The following is a 22,538-nucleotide window of genomic DNA, read 5'->3' on the forward strand; positions in this document are numbered from 1 at the left end:
GTGGGAGAAGTGGCCCAAGTCCTTTGGTGAGTGGGGGGACAGGATGGAGTAGGGTGGAGGGGAAGAATACTGTCTGGAGTTTGGCCAGGGTTCTGCTGGAGCACACCCTCCACCTCAGCCAGGGTCCACAAGGATGGGTACCGGGCCCTGCGTCACAGCTTCAGCTTGGGGTGGTTGCTATGAGTCTGCGTGGCTCTTGCCCAGGGCAGACAGGGACAGGTCACAGGAGAGGGGCTAGGTAATCCCTGGCGGTAGTTCCTGTGCAGAGGTGGAGTGGGGTCCAGGGGGTCCCCTGGGCCTAGCTTAGGCAACAGTTGGTTCACAAAGAAATGTCAGGGAGACGCCAGCATTAAAAAAAGAGAGATGTGTTTATTCCATGATCAGTACAGACCAAATGCATATTCACCGTATGAAAGTCAAACCAGTCAGTGACTCCAGAGTTTGGCCAACACTGAGGCACCAGCGTCGTGGTGTAGAGTGGGTTCTCATGGCACGCGTAACCTCACCAAGGGCTCCAATTATAAAATTAAAAAAAAAAAAAAAAAAGCATGGGCAGGAGCGGCCAGCTGGTTGGGGCTGGGCGCCAGGTGGGGGAGTCTCTGCTTTAGTCTGTGGCGCCCCCAGGGCCCGGTGCCCACCTCATCCCTTGGCCCTTCCTTTCTCAGTAAAAAAAACAAAAACAAAAAACAAAAAAAACCAACTCAACAGATCTGACATTAAAAAACAAAAAAGCCAACAAATGGGTTGGGGGGGGTGGAAGAGAAAGAAAAGAAATTGCAGCTTTCTGGTTTTATAATTAAAAATAGACTAATAAAGTTTGAAACTGAGTAAAATATAGGCAGGATTTTTTTGTGTGTTTTGTCTTTTTTGTGGATTTTTTTGAGCTTTTTTCTTTTTTCACACCAGTTTGGTGGAGTCACCAACAAACTTCAAACAAAGATATGCCAACTATGTTCACTATACAGTACAGCCACGGTCACACACTACCCACAGCGCGGTGGCAGCCGCTGCTCAATGAGACGATCACACCATTTCGGAGATAAGCAGTGCCATTGTGTCTGGAGAAGAGAGAATTAAAAATAAAATAGAATTCAACAAAAAATATATATAGAAAAAAAAAGAAAAAAAAAAAAAAAAAAAAACAGAAACACAGGTGGGAAGGAACTGACTTTGGTTGGTGGCCTCACTCCCCGGCCGAGGGCTACCCACGCAGGACAGTCGCCTCGCTCCGGATGCCATGGACACACACACCTCCACGGCACTATTCCCTTTTGCACAAGCAAACACTTACAGAGAGCGGCTCTCAATTAAAGGCTTGTGGGGGAGGGTCGGGGGGGTCTGTTCAAGGCAAAGTCAGTGCCAGCGAGGGGGTGGGCTGGCCTCGCCCGCCTCCAGCCCACGCGGGTCTGCCCTGGCCTCCTGGGAGCGGGCGGCGATGGCTGGGGTGTGGGGAAAGACTCCTGGCGGGCAGGACATCACGAACGTCACGTTCTTGGGGACAGAAAACCAGTCACGGTGGCGGCAGCAACGATGTCCTGTGTATACTGTGTAGACATTTGGCGGAGAGAAGGGCCTCTGCCCCGCATGTGGGGATGCAGGGCTTGGGTCCAGCCGGCACTTGCTCGTAACAAGGCGTGCGCTGAGCGGACGTCCTGTGAGGGGTGGTGGGTGGCGGGACGTCTGTCCAACTGGCCGTAAGGCAGACAGGCTCTGCAATCCTCAGCTGCCCGTCAGGCCTGCCCCGGGCATAGCATGCAGGAGGGCCAGGCCCGGAGGCATCCCCAGGCCGCTGCTCCCACCTCCACCGCCGCCCCTAACACTATGGAAAGTCAATGTTTTGCCAGAAAATCAAAGTCAGAAGCCACCTAGGTGCGCTCAGAAAAGATTTTCTTCAAATATTGACAATAGATCACTCTGGAAATTCATGTCAATGGTAGCTGCCATCTGGAGAAGAAAGGAAGGAGGGAGTCAGGAGGATGACCTAGCCACCCTGCAGCTCCAAGCCCTCATACCCGCTGCCAGCAGTCAGCCCGTAGCCCTCCCCAGGGCTGACTCCTCATAGCGCCCACCCCGTCCACACGGCACTCAGGGCCCTACACCTGAGCCCACAGGACCACATGCCGACCAGCAGGGACTGGACTCCCCCGCTGCCCCTCCCTGTCCAGGCTCCAGCCCCCTCTCCCAGCTCCCCCAGGAGCTAATCCTTAGACCAGGGTCCCCACCAGGCCTCCAGACTCACGGCTTCCCGGCGTCTTCGCTCCTGCTCCCGCTTCCGGGCCAACTCCCTCTGCTGGTCCAGCATGGACTGGGGCTGGGAGCTCTGGGCCTGGGTGGTGGCGGCGGCAGCCACCGCAGCTGCTTGCTGTTGCTGCTGCTGCTGTTGCTCCTGGCGCTGCTGCTGCTGCTGCTGCTGCTCCTGGCGCCGACGTGCCTCTTCATGCGCCCGCCGGGCCTGCTCCAGCGCATCCTCATCCTCTCGGCTCCTGGGCAGAGGATCCCAGTCAGCCTGGGGACTGGTGTGGCCCCAGGAGTCCCCATGCCCCACCCAGAGCCCTCGCCCACCTCATGCGCTCCTGCCGCAGCCGCTCCTTCTCCTTCTCGGCGTGCTCGGCCTGAGCCTTCAGAGCCTTCTCACGCTCCTCTTTCTCCCGAGCGGCGCGGCGGAACTGCTCGAAGCTGTCGCTGGATGACTTGGCTGTGGAGGAGGGGGTGGTCGGATGCTTCTGCACTAGGCTGGCCCAGGAGCCCATGTTCTTGATTTTCAGGTCCTGCAGAACAGAGAGGTTGCGGTGGGTGAGGGGTCTGCTGTGCCTAAAGGGCATAGCAGGGGGTGTGCCCAGCATGGCACCTTCCAGGGCCAAGGGGCAAGCGACACCCGTGGACCTCCATCCTGACCTTTTTGGGCGCAACTGGCGTCTTCGGCTCCTGTTTCTGTTTGTCCTTGTCAGGGGCCCCCGGTGGCGGTGCATTCTGCTCGGGGGGCCGGATCACAGGCCTCCCGACATCCACAGGCTTCATCTCCGGCCCTGGAACATAAACAGCCAGTGGGCCCTGGCCCACCTCACCCCGGCGGGGCACGGTCCACCAGTCCCACAGCAAGCTCACGTCCAACATGGGCCTGAGCCCTGGCTGTGGGCAGGGAGGGCACTCACGCTGGGGCAGGTGGACGGGGGCCTTGATGCTCTCCGGGTGCTTGGGGGGCTCCGGCCGCAGCGAGGGGCTGAAGGGTTCGCTGCGGATGATGGGTGAGTGGATCTTCTCCTCCTTCACCACCACGAGGGGCTGGGGCTGGACCACGGAGGCAGCACGCAGCTCCTGGGGTAGCACAGGCAAGGCGGCCGGTGAGGTAGGCAGGCACCCCTGGCCCTGGCCCACAGGACTATGGCCCAGCCCTGCCAGTTACCTGTTTCTTAGGCTGGACGTTTTGCTGGGGTGGAGACTGGTGGGTCAGGCTCTGGAACTGTGACATCTGGGGGGAATGTATCATAAGCGGGGAGGGGGCTTCGCGGAGGTGACCTAGAAGAGGGGACAAGGAAGGTGTCAAGGGGCTGGCTTAGAGCTGCTGGCCCTGAGAGAATTGTCAGGAAGGAAAAGACGGGCTGTATGGAGAACTCGCATGTGCCGCCCAGGCCCTGGGACAAGGGTCCATCAGCCCAGCTCAAAAAGGGTGAAGACCCACGCAAGTGACTGGGCCTGGTGAGGACATGACCCCTCCCCCAAAGGGCTGAGTGCCCCGTGTCCTCCTGCAGGTGGGGCATAACTCGGTGTGCAGCAGAGCTTTCTGGGGCCCTGTGGCACCACCAGCCCTGGTGTTTGACCCTCCTGTGTATATCAGAATCATCTGGGATGCTGTGGAAAACACAGATCCTGACACGTGGGCTTGGCAGGGCCTGGGCCCTAATACTTTTTAAACCCACAAAGCTCAGCCTGGGTTCCTGCCAACTAGCCTGGCCCACCTGGATGATTGCAGGGGGTGCAAGACCCAGTCCTGGGAGTGAGGATGCGCAGGACCCTCCCCATGGTCCTATTCCCCACTCAGCCTGCACGCCCTACGGAAGAGGGAAGCCTGGAATTGGCCTCCACCTGGGCTGAGTGGGGAGCAGGCGGAACAGGGCCTGGAGCTGTCTCTTTTAGGAAACAGGTCAGCCTGACACCTGCATCCAACCCAAGGCTGGGAAGGATCCAGCAGCCACAGGGACTACTGGGCCCTCAATCACAGTGAGCCAGCACCTCGGGACTGTGCAGCTGGAGCAGCTGAGTCCTACCCATCCAACACGTGGCCTCTCTCTGCCGGAATCCCTGCAGGCAAGGGGCCTCACCGCCCTTTGGCTAGCTCCAGCTCGGGACAAGCCACACTGTCCACAGAAGAGGTTGCCTCTCTGCAACGCTTTTGCTCCCAGCCTAGCCTCATGCCCATCTCCTTCCACTGTCTGCCAGCATAGGCACCCTTGGGTTCTCCGGGAGCCCTGCTAGCTGGAGGCATCTATTTTCATAGGCCTGGAGCAAACCACAATGCCCCAGGTGTGGTAGATCCTCCTGCCCCTCTAGAGCCAGGACCCACTCCTAACACCAGAAGACACTGCAGTTGCTCGAAGCCCACATGGTGGCCAGGCCCACCTTGTCCCCGAGGCTCACTGCCCTGTGTGGCTGGTTTTCCTGGCCTTGATGTCTCCTCCAATTCTAGCACATCGGGACCACTCTGGGCACTGCCATCTCCATTCAGTGCTGGAGGGCCCCAGGTCTGGCCTGCCAGGGATCCACAGGCACATGACTGCAACAGCCTCCCACCCACCTAGAGCAGCGCCTTCAGCGCCTGCTGAGGCTGACCTGGGCAACAGTAGGCTCCAGGAGCTGTGGTTTATAGAAACCGCCCGCCTGCTGGTGGGTTCAGAGAATGGCTCACGGATGACTCCTGAAAGCTGGCTGGGGGCCCAGGAATGCCTGTTAAGTCTCTTTGGGAGTCTAACAACTTGGCTTTTGGCCTAAAGCCCCTAGTAGGACACCAATCCATACTGCTCTTGATGCCCCATCCTAGCCTGCTGGGGCTTGGGTCAGGGCCAGGGACCTGAAGTAGAGCTGGCTGGAGTAGACCTGCCTCAGCCCCGGTAGGTGCCTGGTGCACCCGAGTGCTGGCTCTAAATGCCTTGCATCCCCTGTCTATCACCCCCAACAGGAGCCCAGCCCTGCTTCGCATGAGAACAGGCACAGCCGCACAGCTGCCAGGCCTAACACCAGTGCTTCCCAGGGAGGACAGGCAGCTTGTTCTTGGCTCAGGGCACACAGCGATCCACTTAGCACCTGACAACTTTTTTTTTTTTTTTTTTTGAGATGGAGTCTCAATCTGTTGCCCAGACTGGAGTGCAGTGGCACAATCTCAGCTCACTGCAACCTCTGCCTCCCAGACTCAAGCGATTCTCCCGCCTCAGCCTCCCGAGTGGCTGGGATTACAGGTGCCTGCCACCATGCCCGGATAATTTTTGTATTTTTAGTACAGATAGGGTTTCACCATCTTGGTCAGGCTGGTCTTTTTTTTTTGAGACGGAGTCTCGCTTTTTCACCCAGGCTGGAGTGCAGTGGCTCAATCTCGGCTCACTGCAAGCTCCGCCTCCCGGGTTCACGCCATTCTGCCTCAGCCTCTCCGAGTAGCTGGGACTACAGGCGCCCGCCACCACAACCGGCTAATTTTTTGTATTTTTAGTAGAGACGGGGTTTCACCGTGGTCTTGATCTCTTGACCTCGTGATCCGCCCGCCTCGGCCTCCCAAAGTGCTGGGATTACAAGCGTGAGCCACCGCGCCCGGCCTTAGTCAGGCTGGTCTTGAAACTCCTGACATCAGGTGATCCACCTGCCTTGGCCTCTCAAAGTGCTGGGATTACAGGCGTGAGCCACCGCGCCCGGCCTGCATCCAGCAGCTTTTGCTGGGTTAGGAGTAATCACAGCCCTGCCTCGTTGCTCGATTTGCAGGCAGCACCTGGTACACACCCAAGACAGGCAGCACCATCTACACTGCTGAGGCCAGGACCCTCCACCCTAACCCTGCAGCACCACATCAGGAGGCACTGACCAGAACGTCCCCTGCCGGAGCCAGCCAGGACATTTTGGTTACGGACACTTAAACGCCCAGGAAAAGTGAGAGGGTGTGGCCTGACCAATGCTGTCAATGGGAAAAGGGTGGCCTGGACTGGGTTGGAGGCTGGGAACAGGCGACGAGGACAGGTCCCGGGCGGGCTCTGAGCTGCCTTTGAGCTTCCAGCTCAGTGCTCCCCACCATGGTTCTGGCTCTCCCTGAACTTCATTCTTCACTCTGCTTTCTAAGTTAGCTGCTACCTGTCTGTGATCACTGCCTCTTGGAAGCATATCCTGACCCCCCGAAGTGCATCAGGTACCACCCCTGGGCTCCTAGCTTCCCCACCTAGCGAGAAGTCACCTAGCATTGTTGTGCTCCTGACTCAAGAGAGGGACCAGAGGGGCCTTATTCTGGGTGATCTCAACTCACAAGCAAGAGAGACACCTGATAAACACACTGTAGAAAGCACCAATGACCCTTCCAGGTCCCCCTCCAAGCTGAGGCTCAGCTCTGAACTCATTGCAGCCTGAAGCATGAGTTAACCCTTCTGGCTTCCTGAGGACACAACTATAGGCCCAGCACCAGCCTCCCTAGAGTCTATGGGTGAGGGCCACTTACCGGTTGAGTAGGGGTCCGACTTGTGGTGCCGGGGTGAATGGTGGTGCTGGATGACTTGCTGAGGCTTGGCAGGCTGCGGCGGGGGTGGCTGCTGGCCTGGGGGTGGATGCGGGGGCTGCTGGCCCTGGGGTGGTGGGGGCTGTTGGATGTGGGTGGAGAACTGCATGGCCTGCAAGTGCACGGGCCGTGGAGGGGGCTGATGCTGCTGCTGGGGCGGGGGCTGGGGCTGGGGTGGTGGGGGTGGTGGCGGCTGCTGCTGCAGCTGCTGCTGCACAGAGGGGTGGGGTGGGGGTGGCAGGGGGGGTGGGGGCTGGGACTGCACCTTCACGGAAGGGAGTAGCGGCGTAGGGGGCTGCACCTTCTGCAGCTGCTGCAGGTACAGCTGCATCTGCATGGAGGTGAGGGGTGGGGCAGGTGGCTCTTCATCCTCCAGCAGCACTTGGGGGGGTTGGGCCATGGGGGGCTGTGGGAGCAGGGGTGTTTGGGTCAAGGCTGGTGACACGGCTGGGGGCCGGGCGGGCTTGGGAGGCAGGGCAGCGGCTCGGTTGCTGGGCCGTGATGGCTGCTGGGGCAGTGCGTTGTGCAAAGCTGGAAGGACACAACACCGAGGTGGTGAGGCCTGAGCACCTGTGGCCCCAGCCTGGCCTTTCTGCTTCATCCTGACCTCATCTGGACTCCAGTGGCCTCCTACTGGCCTCCCTCAAACTGGCACTCCCTCCCCACCTACCATGGCCTCCCACAAACTCCAGAGCAGCAAACAGCTTCCAGAGAGAGCTTTAGGGCAGTGTCGTCCTGCCCTACACTCTGTGTCCCCAGATCCTGCTCCCCAGGCTCACAGTGGCCCTTCAGGTCTCAGTGCAGAGCTTGGTCCCTCACTTGACTGGCTGTTGCCCGGCCATTCCCCAGGCTCCCAGGAAGGTGGCCCTGTCCCCATATCCCCCAGGTGAGTGCTGTCCAGGTTCCATGGGAGGAATCCCATCACATGAGTGCATCCCCCAACCCCTGAGACAAGCTGCAGAGGGGTCCCAGCTTTTCCCTTCTAACATGATGCCTGGCCCAGCAGGAGAAATAAGTCAAAATCATCTAGATTGTTACTCAAATGATGTCAGGTGTTTAAAAAACAAAAACAAAAACAAAAATCTTCTGAATCAACGTGTTAATAACTCCATGCAAGACCTGTCTTGAGGCATCTCCTTTAACTTCCAAGATGGCCCCGAGAAGCCACGATCTTCCCTCTAAAGACCAGAGCAGCTGAGGCTAAGAGGCTGCCCAGCCAGAGTGCTCGGACACCACATGGGCACACCGAGGCAGGAAGGAGTCTCAGCCCACACTGGGGCAGGCCACGGCTCACCTGGAGGAGAGACCACTGCGTGCTGGTTGAGATGGGGTGGAGTGCTGTGCTCAGGCGGCTGGGGCAGGTGAGGGGGCAGCTCAGGCTGCGGCAGGTGCAGGATGGGCTGGGTGAAGTGGCCGATGGGGTCAAAGACACTGCCTGGGAGCTGGGGCTCCAGGACGGGCACCTGGGTGGCAATGAAGGGTGGGGGCGAGGACTTCATCGCCGGGGCTGCCTGCTGCGGCATGGAGGGTGGGGGAGGCGGGGGTGGCGGCTGCTGTTGCTGCTGCGCAGGTGGAGGCGGTGGGGGCTGCTGGGGAGGCGGGGGCGGCTGCTGGGGCACAGGAGCCGGGGCCTGCTGCATCTGCTGATGGTGGTGATGATGATGCTGCAGACAGAGAGACAGACAGACAGACAGGCTGATGTCAGGCAGGCAGAACCAGCTCGGGCCAGACCCAACGTCCCACCTAATGAAGGATGCCCCTGAGCCCATGTACCTTCTTCTGCTCCCTCCCGGGGTGCCCCTTCTTTTTTGACTTCGGAGCCATCTCTGCAGAGGAAAAGAGAAGGTAGTGAGGCTCTGGGGGAGAAGGTAAGTGAGTTGGCCTTGGATGGAGAAAGACGAGAAAACAGGGCACGTTCAGGAGAAGGACCGGTGACCCTGAGAAAGGGCAGCCGAGTTCAATGAGGGATGAGTTGGTCATCACGGGGGAGGGAGAGACATGGGAGGCGTCACCTACCCACTTGCCTGCTGCTTTTCCTAGCAGGGACTGTGCCTGAAAAAGCCTCCCCTGCCAAGCTTCAGATCACCACAGCTGCACCGGAAGCTGAGAGCTTGCCCAACGCCTCCCACTACTCAAGGGTCAGTCACTCACTATAGTGACTGACTGCATGGCCTGGACAGCAGCCTGCTCAGTTTTCCAACAACCCGTGATGGTTGCAATGGTCACATTCATCTTACAGTTGAGAAAAGTGGGGCTTCAGAAGGGAGGGGACTTGTCTAGGGTCACATGGCTAAAAAGCAGCTTCCCGGGGGCCTCCAACTGCATGGCCCTCTAAGGCCCACTCCTTTCCACCCTCCAAAGCGAAGCAGAGAGGCTCGGCTGGGGCTGAGAGAGCCACAGGATGGTGAGGAACATATCGGCAAGGGAGAACACAGAGAGCCCACTCCGGGAGAAAAAAAGGAGCACGCTGGCCTCCTGGGAATGACCAGCAACTAAAGAGGTAGACGGACCTCAGAAGTCCCCGCTTTGGGACACAGTCACCATGCTGCAGACAGAAGGCAGCATGAGCCCCCACTCCTGTGGGCCGACGGCTTGCCACCACAGTGGGGTGGATGGGTCCAGGGTGTGTCTGCCCCTGCGAGGTGTACTCGAGAGCCAGCATGCCCACTTCTGTCCTCACCCGAGATTTACACTAAGGGACTTTCGCCAGTTGGATGTCCCCTCACCAAACATGGATGGTGTACAAGCCCCAGAGGGGGACATGAGCCCTGGCCAGTGCTCATGGGCTGGCAGGTCACATAGTTGCCAGCCACCAGATGGGAGGCCGGGCCCATGATATGGCGCCTTTTGGATTCCTGTCACTGAGAAGCACCTCATGGCACTGCCTGGCTTCGCCTGAGCTCCTTGTCAGGGTGCTGCCTCTTGCTGCTGGTGTTGGAGGACACATGCTTTGCCCAAATCCAGGCTCCTTCCACTTGGATCTGCTTCGTGGAGGGCCACGCTAAGCTTCTGTGAGGCACGTGGCCCTCAGTGCAGCATGCCACCAAAAGGAATGGGGAAGGACCTTGTGCCCTCTAAGAGCTCACCACTCCACGCGAGACAAGACACAGACACAGACCTCAGCAGCTACAGACACACGTCCTCATACAAATGACCAGGGGCTGCAACTGGGGACACGGGGGAACCTGGGGCCCCGCCTCAAACCTGCATACAGGGCTCAGGAGGCTCTGTGTCAGAGTATGACATCTGGTGAGAGAGATACTGTTGTGGGTGAGACATGCCAGAAGGGAAAGCTTGAGTAGATCTGTAGTGTCAGGGCAACAGGGAGTCTGACTGCTGTGGTGGTGGTGGGAGGAGCACTGGCTGCAGAGGTTAGCAGCCACAGGACCAGGGGGACCCTGCACACTAGGGAACCGGGAAGAAAAGGCCAAGGCTTCTCTCCCAGTGCAAGGTGATGGAGCCACGCTGTCTGGGGGCATGCTGGGCACACCTTGGGGGGGACCTGGGGCAGAAGACGGAAGGTAGGGGGAAGAAGCAGGGCCACCGTGTGAAGTCTGACTAGGAGAAGCCTCAGGGATGTGTCCACACGTAGAGATGAGGGAGAAAGTGTGTGTGCAAGCGAAGGACATGCTGGGGCTCGCCTGTTGTCTCGTGGCCTTGGAAGAAACCTTGTTTTTTTGGTTGTAAAAGAGGGATGGTCACTCTAACCCCTCACAGCCTGCAGGCTGTGAGCAGAGGCCCATAGGAGGAGATGTAGGGACAAAGGGGGGTTCCAGGGGGCACGTCTCAGCTGCCTTGGAAAGGCCACAGGGAATATCCTGAGGACTTGTCTCTGGGGCCCCCAGGCAAGGCAGGCCTAAAAAGTGGGGGAGAGAAGGCAGCATGTGCACGGCAGACCCCCAGGACCAGATGCCTAAGAGGCTGGTGGTAGAGATACCCCATCTGGCCCACGTGGTCTGAGCCTTGTGTCAGAGTTACCAGTAAAAGACAAGACAGGAAGTGCACAGCTTCACAACACACCAGCCCCAAGACACCCCCACACAAAACTCTCTAGAAAGGGTTACATGAAGATGGCCTCAAGTACGGTGTGATCTTTATTCCATGACAATCTTCAACTCAACACAAATTTCATCTTTACATATGATGGTAATTGTACAAAGAAATAAAATGCTTTTTAAAAATCCGATTAAAACACTGATTCCACCCACCCTCCAGCCCCACTCCAGTGAAGGAGGTAATGGAGGATAAGGTAAGGGCAGAGGAAAGGAGTCCCCCGTCTGCACTGAGCGGCCACCTCCCGCCCCTCCTCAGGACCCACAGCCAGCTGGTGCGTCGAGGCCCGGCTGGCACTTCCTGCACAGGAGGCTGCCAACAAGGAGAAGTGAGTGGACACTGTCCTCTCTGGCTGTTCCTGGGGCACCAAGCACAGGTGACTGCTTAAGTCTAACGAGCTTTCAAGTTCAACAAGCCCTGAGCGTTCTCTGCCAGATGGAAGCCCCATGGGCAAGAAGGACAAGGTCCCTGGACAGCAAGGTTGAAAGGACTCTGGAGGAGAGCTGGCCTGTGGCTATGGCCCGTGTGTGTGTGGCTATGGCCCATGTGCACACGTGTGTGTGTGTGTGTGTGTGTGTGTCGGGGGCAGCATGCAGGCCCGACACTGGGAATCCAGGCTTGCCATTTGGTCCAAGAAAGCAGAATCTTCCCAGAAAGACAATGCCGGCAGCTCCCCAGTTGTCCTGTGGGAATCTGCGCATGAACGTCTGCTCCTGTCTGAGGCAGGCGGGACTGCAATAGGAACACATCAGGCGCAGGCCAAAGAGCAGCTCAGAATAGTTTGTTTGGCAAATGGAGCTTAACTGGAAGCTGGATGCCCAGAGAGGATCAAGAGCAGCCCAGGAACTCCTGAGCATCAATGCAGGGCCCCGGGAGGCTCTGGTGAGGCCAGGGCTAGCCCCTGCTTCCACAGCGAATCTGGGGCAGTTGCAGCTGCTCAAGCCCAAGGAGCTGAGGAGAGCTGCCAGGGCTCCCAGGTGGGTGGGGAGCCGGCACCCGAGGGCTTGCCCATGGTGATAGCCCACTTCCAGTTCCAGAAGAAGGCAGGCCTTTACGAAGCACCCACAATCTACACTTTAAAAAAGGAGAAAAAATGAAAAGCCCCTGAAACGCAGATGCAGTTCCTCAGGGGACTTTTCATGTCAGGCAGTTTTCTGCTGAGATGCTGGATTTGTGACCAAAAAAGGGCCGGTATTTATTTTTAGAGCAAAAAAGCCTATTTGTGCCTCTGGGAGGGCTTGGATGATGTGGCCACCCTCGCCTGCCCCAACCCCAGGGGCTGTCGTCATTCTAAGGGACTGAAGACGGGGAAAATGTTCACACCATTAACACCAATCAGAGGTGTCCATGGGGCAGTCCCTGAGGGTCTGTGACACCCTCTCTGGTCCACCAGCCCAGACCCACCCCCCTAGAGGAGGCGGGTGGGGTGAGGTGGGGTTGGGGGGGGTGATGGGCCCAAGGCCCTTCACCAGTGCCTGCCTGGCAGGTCCTGCACACTGCAGCCTGGTTCCAGGAGGTACTTTCCCTATGTGACTTGAGAAGACGGAGGCCAAAGAAACTGGGAAAATGCCCGCCAGGCAACTTAAGCTTTTGGAAATGCACAGGAACAATGGAGACGAAGGAGGAAAGACTCCAAAAGGCTCAGAGTCAGCGGTGGCTCGAGCCTTACAGGGCATCAGTGAGAAGCATGCTGTGGGAAGAGCCTCACTGAGCCTTCCAGGGTCTAGAGGCCTTGCCTCTAAAGCTCCCACTCCTTATCTAGGACAGCTCTAGAGGTCAGTGTTCTTCTGCACACTGAACGAGAGCTCTCCTGGACTGATGTCACTGCAAGGTTTAGGAGGGAAGTAGTTAGGGTCCAAAGTCCCAGAAAAAGAGGGATGGGACAAAGACGGAAAACATACTTGGGGTCTGGCTTTGCACACAGAGCAGCACCACATGAATGCATGTGTTGGGGATTGTCATCACCCTCCAGGAGATGCCACCCACCCAGAAGACCCCAGAGAACCAGGGAGGCTGGGCAGGACAGCCAGGCAGTCTTTACACAGGGAGGCCCGGGCGGCTGGCCAGGCAGGCAGCCTTCCCGAAGGCGGGACTAGGCGTGTGCTGCTGGACATGACTAATCCACCCCGGGGGACAGGCCCAGGGCTCTGAGGAATTCCATAACTTGATGGAGTCCTGTCCCTTTCACGGAAGAAAATGGACTTAAGCTATAGCTTGCTGGGAAGGAATCTGGAACTGAAGACCGTTTTATTAAGAGTCCGTGTCCAATGATTAGGCAGGACCTACGTAGAGGGAGAGAGAAACCAGTGTGAGAGAAATGGTGTGGAATGTACCATTTAAGTCACAAGAACAGAAGAACCACAGACTGAGCCAACCTCCTGCGCCCTGGTGGCTGATGGGCACAAGAACGGCACTGGAGACCAGAGCCCTGCCCCGTGCCTGGCTAACCTTGGGTAGGGACAGACCCACCGCCCCCTTAGGAAGGTCACGGAGGCAGAACGCATGGATGCCTCGGAAACCACCCCCCAGCCTGCTCAGCTTCTAGAGAGTGGTCCTGGCTCCCACTAGCAAGCTCCACGTGTGCCCTGCCTGAGCGCACGCCGGCATTTCCTTTACTGCCCTCAAGTGGCTTCTTTTGAATTTGAGTGGTGCCCCTGCCCTGTCCCACCAGCCAGGTGTGGCAAGCCCATCAGGCCCCTGCTGACTCTGAGCTCATCTCACCCAGGGGCTGTGCACTGTCTAGTCTCAGGAAGGCGATGCCAACCCTTCCTCCTGGGTCCACAAGATAGGAGGTACCAGAATGCAGGACCCCCAGTGGAGAGGAAAGAGCAAACAGCCTCATCTCTGCATTCCTCCAGATCCCCCAAACAAAAAGCTCAAACTCTAAAAAGCAGAACCTATTACGTACACTGTTGAGGAGGAAAAAAAGAAAAAGAAACAGGCTAAGGAATAAAGTCTTGTCCTTTCTTTCCTTTTCTGGGGTATCCAACATGGCTCCCTGGACCACGGAGGGGCGCTGGGCTTGTTCCCACCCATGCAGCAGAGCGGATGCCTCTGCTGGAGTCACGGATGCAACCAACGTGCTACTCCCTGGCCCCTGAGTGCGGGCATGGGAAAAACCCGCCCACTGGCGGCCTCTCACTCTGGGCCACATTCCACAACGCTCGCCCTCACCCGCCCATGAAGCCCCAGAATCCCTCCAGCTGCAAATGCTGGCTGTTTGTGGGGGGAGTCACCTGGCTGTGCAGACAGAAAGGCTACCGCCCCATCTTCAAGTCTCTTCCTACTCCCCCACCTCCAGGGTCCTCACCAATCCCCTAGGTAAGCGCCACACTCTGGAGCAGGCAAGCAGCAGGCCTGGAGATGCGACTAAGTCCCTCAAAGACCCTGGGGGTCAGGAAGCTGAGGCTGGTTGTGTGGTAAGAATGCCCCATGGCCTCTGTCTGCACTTCCCAGCTCAAATCTTTCCAAAACATCAAGCATTCCTTTTTCCCCTGGAGCTATTAAGAAACACCCACACGCTCCAATCCTGGGAAAAGGAAGCCAGGAGGCTAAAATAGCTGGACTGTGCTCCCACTCCAACTAGACGACCAGACCAAAGCCCAGGAGGATCTCTCACATCTCCCTGAGACCCTGTCCCAGCCCACGTAGCTGAGGTTAAGGGGGTATTCCTCTGCTCACAAGACCTGTGCATGACACTTGGGAAGAGCCAGATGTCAGCAATGTGACAAGTGAAAGCTAGAAGATTCCTAGGACATGCCCTGCCCCATGTGCTGGGCAGACCTAACCCCAGTGCTAATGACAGCAAAGCCACAGTACTGTCCACAGCCCACCTGGGACAGTGTCTTCCTCCAGCCTGCTCCACCCAGGTCTGCAGATGCCCTAGGGGTGGTGGGAGGGTGGCGGCATCTGTGCCCTACCCCTGCCTGTCTCAATACAGAACCCTCAAGTAGCTCCAGGCTTTAGCTGGAATCACAGCTCAGTGAAAGACCACAGCCCAAGCAATAGCTGGAATCAGAGGAAGTGATAGGTCTGGCCCACTGCACTGCATGCTGCTGGGGCAGAGGGTGGGGAATACATGGTGGCCTGGGACACAGCTAGGAAAGCAGCACCTACCCCCGCCATCCTCCTCCTGCCTGTGTTCCGTGGCTCCCTGAACTGGAGCCTGGCCCCAGAGGACCACCCCACGCCTGCATCAGTCCACAGCATCCCGGTCTATGGACAGCTGCCAAGAGGGGTGTTCATGTATCACACCCCCCACCTTCAATCTAGTGACTCCGTTCGTTTTCTTTTGGTGATTCATGTCTCAGGGCCATGTCAGCGGAACTAACCCCGTAGTGTAAGTGACAAAAATAGGCCCTTTCAGGAATTTCGGCTCCAATCCAAATGGAAACACAAAAACAAGGGGGGGGGGGGGCTGCTGCAAATCAACTAGGCCCCAAAAGACCAAAGGGAAATAATGTTCTCCCACTCTGACCCACTCCCCCGCTAAGGCAGAGCTGCCTGTAACTGGCCATGGACATCAGGGCTGCCGGGATTCCTGGACCCAGGAGAGCAGCTGCGGAAGGAGCTACACCCCCTCTGCCCCCCGCCCTGAGAGTGCAGAGTCCTGTGCGGGACAGGGCAGCAGAAGGCTGCATTTACTGGCGCTAGGGTGTGGGTTCCCGCTTCGGAATCTGCCACACAAAACCCTCGCAGCGGCCCCTCCTGAGAGCAGAAGCACCCTGCTGGCCCACGACAGAGCTCACTCAGTCCACACAGAAGGCAAAAGAAAGCCACTGCTGACCAGGACTGAGAAGACAAAAGGGAGCCAGGCAAAACCCAAGGTGGGGAGGGCGCCTGGGAAGAGGGGAAGGCCAGAGCCCAGGCAGCTGCGCGAGCGGCCAGGGCTGGGCCGCCAGAGCCTGGGAGCCTGGGAGCCAGAGGCTCTGAGACTGTAAATCTCACCCTCCTTCCCGCCAGGACAGCTGTTCCCAGGACTCTCAGATTACTTGTTGCACAATCTTTCCACTTTTTTTAAAGTGGGGGAGTGAAAAAAATAATAAAATCTCAGCAGCAGCAGGAGGGGTGTGGGGCACTCACTCAGGAAACCAGGAGCGTTCCCAACTCCTCTCCCAAAGCAGAGGAGCCCAGAAGAGGGCCGCGGAGGCCAAGGGCAAAGGCCACGATCACACACTGGAAATCAGGATGTGATGTCCACTGCCCTCTAAGGTGTCTTGTCTTGTGAGGGCTAAAGCAGCACCCCGCTACGACTATGCCACGTCATTTTAGTTAATCAGGTCCCCTGACAATTTCAGCATCTGGGGTTTCCACTTGGTCACTCAGATCCTCAGATGAAAAGGCTACAAAACCCCGGGTAGCAGAAGTCAACTAGAAAACAGGAGGTGCAAAAACCCAGAGGAAGGCAAGCTGGAGGCTTGGCTGGCACGGAAAGTGAAAAGTCAGTGGCCACCAGGAATGCTAATTGGATCCAAGAATACAGCCATTCACCCCACTCACTCTGCTGCGAGTGGGGGCCCTAGCTTCGGGTGGCAGAGCCAGCCCTTCCTGGGCAGCCATGGGGTGCAGCGCCTCCTGCTGGCTGATGGATTACAAAAGCAGTGTGGGGAGAATAACGGTTAGAGATGAAAGGGTGAAGGATGGCGACAGGGAAGGCCAGGGGGCCAGTGAGCTGCCCAGGGCATTCTGCATGCAGTTGTGCTAGAGAATGTGGGCATCTGGAGTCCTGGAGGGTCCTTCAGCCCACTTCAAGGCAAGTCTCCTCACTCACCTGGGAAGCAGAGGGCACCAGGCTGTCCAAGGGAAGAGGAATACTGACAAGGCCCGAGGTGCCACCTGCCCCCGCCCCATCTGTGCACACACACCTCAGAGCAACATGGCTCTCCCCAGCTGCGGTGTGGGGTCCTCAATCTTCCTTGGCACAATCAAGTTATTTACATGCACTGATTATTGAGGGTTAGCATTTATTTCTAGTTAGAATAAAATCCCAGGGAAGGGACAGGCATGTGGGAGAACATGCAGGAGTCTACTGCCAAAACACAGGTTTCCCACTGTGGATCCCCACTCCCCAGTCTGCCTGAGACCCTAGGGCCAGCTCTCAGGTGGTCTGCAGCACGCCAGCTCACTGACAGCTGCACCAGCCTAACGGCAACCCCGTTGGCTGTAAACACAGGATGTTAGCTCCATCTCTCAGCAGGGGCTGGTCACCAGGCCTCCTGGGCACCATGGCTCCCTCCCTAGCCTCTCCCCTACACCAGCCTGAGCATCTGCGCCCCTGAGAATAATGAGGAAAGTGCACACTTGGAGGAAAGCAGTCCCCTCTCCACTCCCACCTGGCACCCACAGCATCGCTACCTGCCTCCACCTCCCACTGAGGCTGCTGCTCAGAAGGTGGGCTCTAATGGGGAACCCGGGGTCCAACATGCAGACCCACAGGGCTTGAAGAGAAGGGACTGTTAGAATTGCAGGAGGGACACGCAAGTCCAGGTGCGTGTGGAGTTAGGGCAGATTCAGGAGCAGCCAACACAGCAACGAGCACACTCTGGGAACGGGCAGTCAATGGCCAGGGCCCAGGTGATGGTAGGGCCAGCAGCAGACTGGTGATGTGGCTGGCCAGCTGCAGTCTGCTCCACATCCACCAGAAACCAGCGAAGCGTCTCCCTGAAGTGGCCGCACTGCACATGACTGTGATATGGGGAAGGCCCTGGGGACACGAAGTCTCCTCTGGGGCAGAAAGCTGGATGCGGTCACATCAAGGTCAACAGCACAGCCTGGGCCCCCACGCCCACAGTCCTCATGGCCCAGCCTCCCCGCCCACCATCCAGGGCTCTGCAGTGTCAACGCCCTTGGCCATTCATCCTCCATGACCAGCCCCTGGCAGGGAGAGCATGACGGCCAGGCTGAGAGAGCGGACACTACTGCACAGAGTGCAGGGCTATCCATGGCCCCAGGGAGACAGTTAACAAAGAGACAGGCAAGCAGAGGAACCTAGCAAGTTCTGGGAGTGCCGTCTCTGGGCTCTAGCATCCTAGACACAGGACCGAGCTAGTGCCAGGCATAGGTGGGAGGAGTTTGGTGAGACACATAGGACACAAGTCACCTAACCTGTTTCGGAGTCTTCGCTGTCAGAGGAGCTGGACTCACTGGAGCTCTCCGACTCTGAGGACGAGAAGCCCTTCATCTTGGAGGAGCCAGCAATCACATCAACTTTCTCAGCTGCAACCCAAGCAATGGGAGCTGGTCAGGCAGGGCTGTGGCCCAGGAAGCCGCTCTAAGCCATGAGCAGACCCCATCCATCTGGAGGAAGGACCAGTGAGGAGCCTGTGCACGGTGGGCCCAGGGGCTGCTCCCAACTGCCAGCTGCCAGCTGCCACTCCCAGAACCCACGTGGTCCCACAGTTCCCATGGGTAGACTGCTTATACTGGAATTTCAAGGTTCCTTCAATCTCTCAAAGTCTCCTTTGGGGGGTTTATCAAGGATTCAAGAGACCAGGCAGAGAGATAATTTCCTAACACAAAGTACCGCTGGGCATAAGGCTTGGATTCTCCCAGTTACTGTTCTAGCAGGGGAAGAAGAGGATCCAAAAGGAACATGCTGCCCAGAGGTAACGCAAGGCAGGGAGAGACTCCCAAGGGTCTCTCAACACAAGATGTTCAGAGGCACGCCGGAATCATCATGTGGTGTGCCCCAGGTAGGGGCCCAAGGACCCCAGGAGCCAGTCTGGGCTGGGGACAAAGACTGTGTGCAATGCCCTGACACCGATCTTAAGTCCTCAGAGGAAAGCCATAGGCCAGGATGAGCTGTGTGACACAAAAGAGCTGCCTGTAAGAGTCCAGAAAGCATGCCACACCGAACTGTCCCTGCTAGAGAGGGACAGAGGCTGGCTCAGTGCTGCATAAACGCATTGGTACACAGGTCCTGGGACCCTGCAGACCCGCCTTTCCTCCTTCCCCAAAGAGGCCGGAGGAAGACTCAGAAGCAGGCAGCCTGGGTTGAAAGCAGCTCCGGCTTAGAACACAGCTGCAGGCAACAAGGTGCAGAGGGGCCCCAGACACCACCAGTCAGAGATCTAGAAAGGCACTGACAGCCTAGGGGTGAGTGGGATGTCACAACCTTTCGGAAGTTTCTGTGTCAAGAACACAGATATTGCCGGGCGCGGTGGCTCACGCTTGTAATCCCAGCACTTTGGGAGGCGGAGGCGGGCGGATCACGAGGTCAGGAGATCGAGACCACGGTGAAATCCCGTCTCTACTAAAAATAAAAAAAATTAGCCGGGCGTGGTGGCGGGCGCCTGTAGTCCCAGCTACTCGGACAGGCTGAGGCAGGAGAATGGCGTGAACCCGGGAGGCGGAGCTTGCAGTGAGCTGAGATTGCGCCACTGCACTCCAGCTGGGGTGACAGAGCCAGACTCCGTCCCCCCCCCCCCAAAAAAAGAACACAGATATTATAATTGGGGAAAAAAAAAAAAGGGTGCAGAGAGAGTGGACTGAGCAAGGAGGGAAAAGTTACTTTGAGGGTGCCCACAGAAGGACCCCCATGCCCAGGGGGCCCAAGCACACCTTGAGGTTTCCTTTTCTTCCGCAAACAGGAGGTGACATAGCGCTCCAGCTCACGCAGTGTGGACGGCTTCAGGGTCTCAAAGTCGATTTCAATCTCGTCGGGGTTGGAATTCTTCAGGGAGGGCTCCCGTGACTGGATGATGTGCACCACGCGGCCCAGCTTCTCGCCGGGGAGCTTGTTGATGTCCAAGCTGAGCTGCCGCTTCTCCTCATAGGACATAGGCTTGCACTTGTCCTCTTCCTCTGACTCATACGTGGGAGGGGGCTTGCTCTTCATGGGCGCTGGCTCCTTCTTGCTACGAAGGGACGATGCAGACACCATCAAGAACAGGCCCCCTGAGGAAGCCAGGCACTCATTCCTCCACATGTATGTTGGGGGGAAGGGGTGCAGGGGGTGCCCTTCCCATACCCCCCACCCACCGGCCTTCACAGGAAACGGGGCATGGGCAACTCAATCTCTGGGAGCACCCAGTGGAGACCGAAGCAAACTGTGACTGGAGGCTGCCCAAGTGGGGGTTGCGCTACAGCCCCATCCTTGCCGCCTATCCTCCCCAACCAAACACGGTGAGCTCCAAAGGCTCATCCTACAGAAAGAGGCAGAGACAGTGCAGCTAAGTCCTGTGTGCAAGTGGCCACCAGCCTGGCCTGTGGAGCCACGGCTGCAGAGGGGCAGCCTCTGCACCCAGCGAGGACAGGGAGGGGCACTGACCCACACAGTCTCAGAGCAGGCCCTGGAAGGAGGATCCCCACCCAGGGCAAAGTCAGGGGACACAGACCTCGCATTGTTGTTGCTGCTATTATTTTTCTTTGTCTTTTTAGGAGGAGGTTCCTTGGCTTTGCTTTTTTTATTCTCTTCCACTTCCTCTTTCCTTTTGTGCTTTTCTTTTTTCTTTTCCTTCTTGTCTTTCTCCTTTTTCTTTGGTTTGTTCTGCTGGGGCTGAGAGAGGGCTGCAAGCTGCTCGTGCACGGCTTTGAGCTGTGGACCAGACAGGCAAGACACACACTCAGGGCTGAGACCACCTTCCTGTCACCCAAGATCCAGGCGTCTGCTCCAAAAAACATACGACAGCACGCACCTGGGGCATCAGGGTGTGGGCATAGGGGAAGCAGGGGAAGGGAAGGCCCCCAGCTTTGCGCCTGTCATGTTAACCAGATTCCTAACAAGCCTATCTCTACCCATTCACTCAACTCCAAAGATTGCCAGTGTCTTCCTCACCAGAGGAGCTGATCAAGCCGACAGACACTAAGTCTCACGGCCATCCTGATCCCAGGAGGGCCCCTAAGAAGCTAAGTAAGAGCACACAGACACGTCAGGCACGAAGGGCCTGATGACTGGCTATAGGGAGAGGAGCAAACAAGTAGCCCCAGGAGAGACGAACATCCTGGCTCAACCCCCTCCTTCCAGATATTGAAAGGATCAAGCCACCTCCTCTCTGCCCAGAAAATGGCCATGTCCCTCCCCATCCCCAACCGCAAGCTCAACACATTTATCATACATACGTGTATGATCAACATGCACTTGACCTAGCAAAGGGGAAAAGGCCACAGGTGGTCCAGTGGGAATTCTGCTCCCTTGGGAACTCAGAACCAAGAACATCTCTTAGAAACTTCTGGGGAGGCCACCCTGGTCCACGGACTCTGGGGATTAAGAATGGAGCCACCAATGCCCTCACCTGCTCCTGGAGCTCAGCCAGCCGCTGGGCTCGCTCCTCCTCAGAGTCATCAGTCGAACTGTCACTGTCCGAGGAGCTATCGCTGCTGCTGTCGCTGGATGAGGGCGGGGCCACAACCTTGGTGGTAGGGGGCACTGCCGGGGAGGACACGGCCACCACTGGCTCCTCAGGCTCGTCCGGCATCTTGGCAAAGCGCATTTCGAACACATCCTGGTGAGGGAAAGACATGCTGTGAGGGCTGCTGGGTACCTAGGACACGGCCTAGCATCACCTGTCCTCACTGGCTGCTGGGGCCAACTCAACAGAAAGCAACTGAGGGCGAAAGAGGATGGTGATCCTGTCTCTTTGCTGCCAAGACAGGGGGCAAGGGCCAGCTGAGGGCCTCTGACAACTCTTGCAACACCCTTCTCTTAAATCTCACTTTGAAGAACAAGGTGGTCCAGAGATAGCCGGGCACTCACTCCCTGGGGGACACAGCCCAGGCAAGGAAATGAGACCCAGGCCACCAAGATAGCCAGCTCACTGAAGTCTGGGGGTGCTTGACAGATGGTACTGGACCAAAGGCATCCCCAAACCCCAAAACAGTCAGCCGAGGCTTCCGCCAGATGCATGGGGCGGGGGGGAACAGGGGTCGTCTGTGGTTTGAGAGGGCGTTCCAGGCAGAGGACACAGCATGTGCAGAGGTCCCCGGTGGGAATGTGCTTGCCACAAGCGCACCTCCTCTAGGGGACTAGGCTCTGCTGTAGCAGACACGGGTCTCCTCATTCCTCAGATCGCCTCTGGAGCACTTAACCAAGCAGGGCTGCACCACTGGAGGAGGCATCTCCAGCACACGCAGGACAAGGTAAGAGAGGTTTAGGCAGCAGGTGTGGGGCACTGAGGACAGGCTACAGGAGGGAGCCACTGTGGGCAGGAGACCTTAAGACCTTTCAACCCTAAGATCCAGCAATCAGATGGAACCACGTGGGGTCATGGAGTTCAGGGAACAGCAGCCATGCATGGACACTGGGGTCTGGCAAGTCCCTGCCCTACCCCGGGGGCGCTGTGCTCAATCCAGTGATGGCTCAGGACAGAGGCAGAAGCACAGGCCTGGCTTCCCAGCAGGATTCTGGGACCCGCTTTAAACCAAGAATGAACTGATCATTGTGGAAACACACCATGGCAAGGACCTTCCCCCAAATGCGTGTCAGTGCTTCAGAGAGGACCACGGCCCTGGAATCCCCTCCTGATGGCTCAGGAAACACTCCTTGAGGCTTCCTCTCCCACACTGCTGGAGCAGGCATCCCATACAACTGTGGTGTTGATTCCCTCCCCTCCAGGACACCCGGAGTATGACTTCCTTTAGCCAATAACTTTTTTTTTTTTTTGGAGACAGTCTTCACCCAGGCTGGAGTGCAGTGGCGCAATCTCAGCTCACTGTAACCTCTGCCTCCCAAGTAGCTAGAATTACAGGCGCACACCACCATGCCCAGCTAATTTTTGTGTTTTTAGCAGACACAGGGTTCTACCAT

General features: G+C 57.6%; 1 protein-coding gene across 5 annotated transcripts in view; it reads right to left on the reverse strand.

Moving 5' to 3' along the window:
* Positions 1–349: 349 nt before the first annotated feature.
* Positions 350–22,538, reverse strand: part of BRD4 (bromodomain containing 4) — a 101,161-nt gene continuing 78,972 nt past the window's right edge. For 2 of the 5 annotated variants that reach the window (XM_055235505.1, XM_063616152.1), the window contains exons 8-20: positions 21,028–21,237; positions 20,131–20,330; positions 19,355–19,650; positions 17,900–18,010; positions 8,516–8,568; positions 8,037–8,406; positions 6,686–7,273; positions 3,404–3,516; positions 3,153–3,315; positions 2,896–3,026; positions 2,563–2,768; positions 2,240–2,483; positions 350–1,944 (exon numbers count right to left, since the gene is read on the reverse strand). In XM_055235505.1, coding sequence (XP_055091480.1) covers positions 1,876–1,944; positions 2,240–2,483; positions 2,563–2,768; positions 2,896–3,026; positions 3,153–3,315; positions 3,404–3,516; positions 6,686–7,273; positions 8,037–8,406; positions 8,516–8,568; positions 17,900–18,010; positions 19,355–19,650; positions 20,131–20,330; positions 21,028–21,237 — 2,754 coding nt within the window. In that variant the 3' untranslated portion in view covers positions 350–1,875. The other 3 variants (XM_055235507.2, XM_063616153.1, XM_055235506.2) reach the window with 2 other exon arrangements.

The sequence above is a fragment of the Symphalangus syndactylus genome, chromosome 13, assembly GCF_028878055.3.
Source record: "Symphalangus syndactylus isolate Jambi chromosome 13, NHGRI_mSymSyn1-v2.1_pri, whole genome shotgun sequence".
NCBI classification, from domain to species: domain Eukaryota; kingdom Metazoa; phylum Chordata; class Mammalia; order Primates; family Hylobatidae; genus Symphalangus; species Symphalangus syndactylus.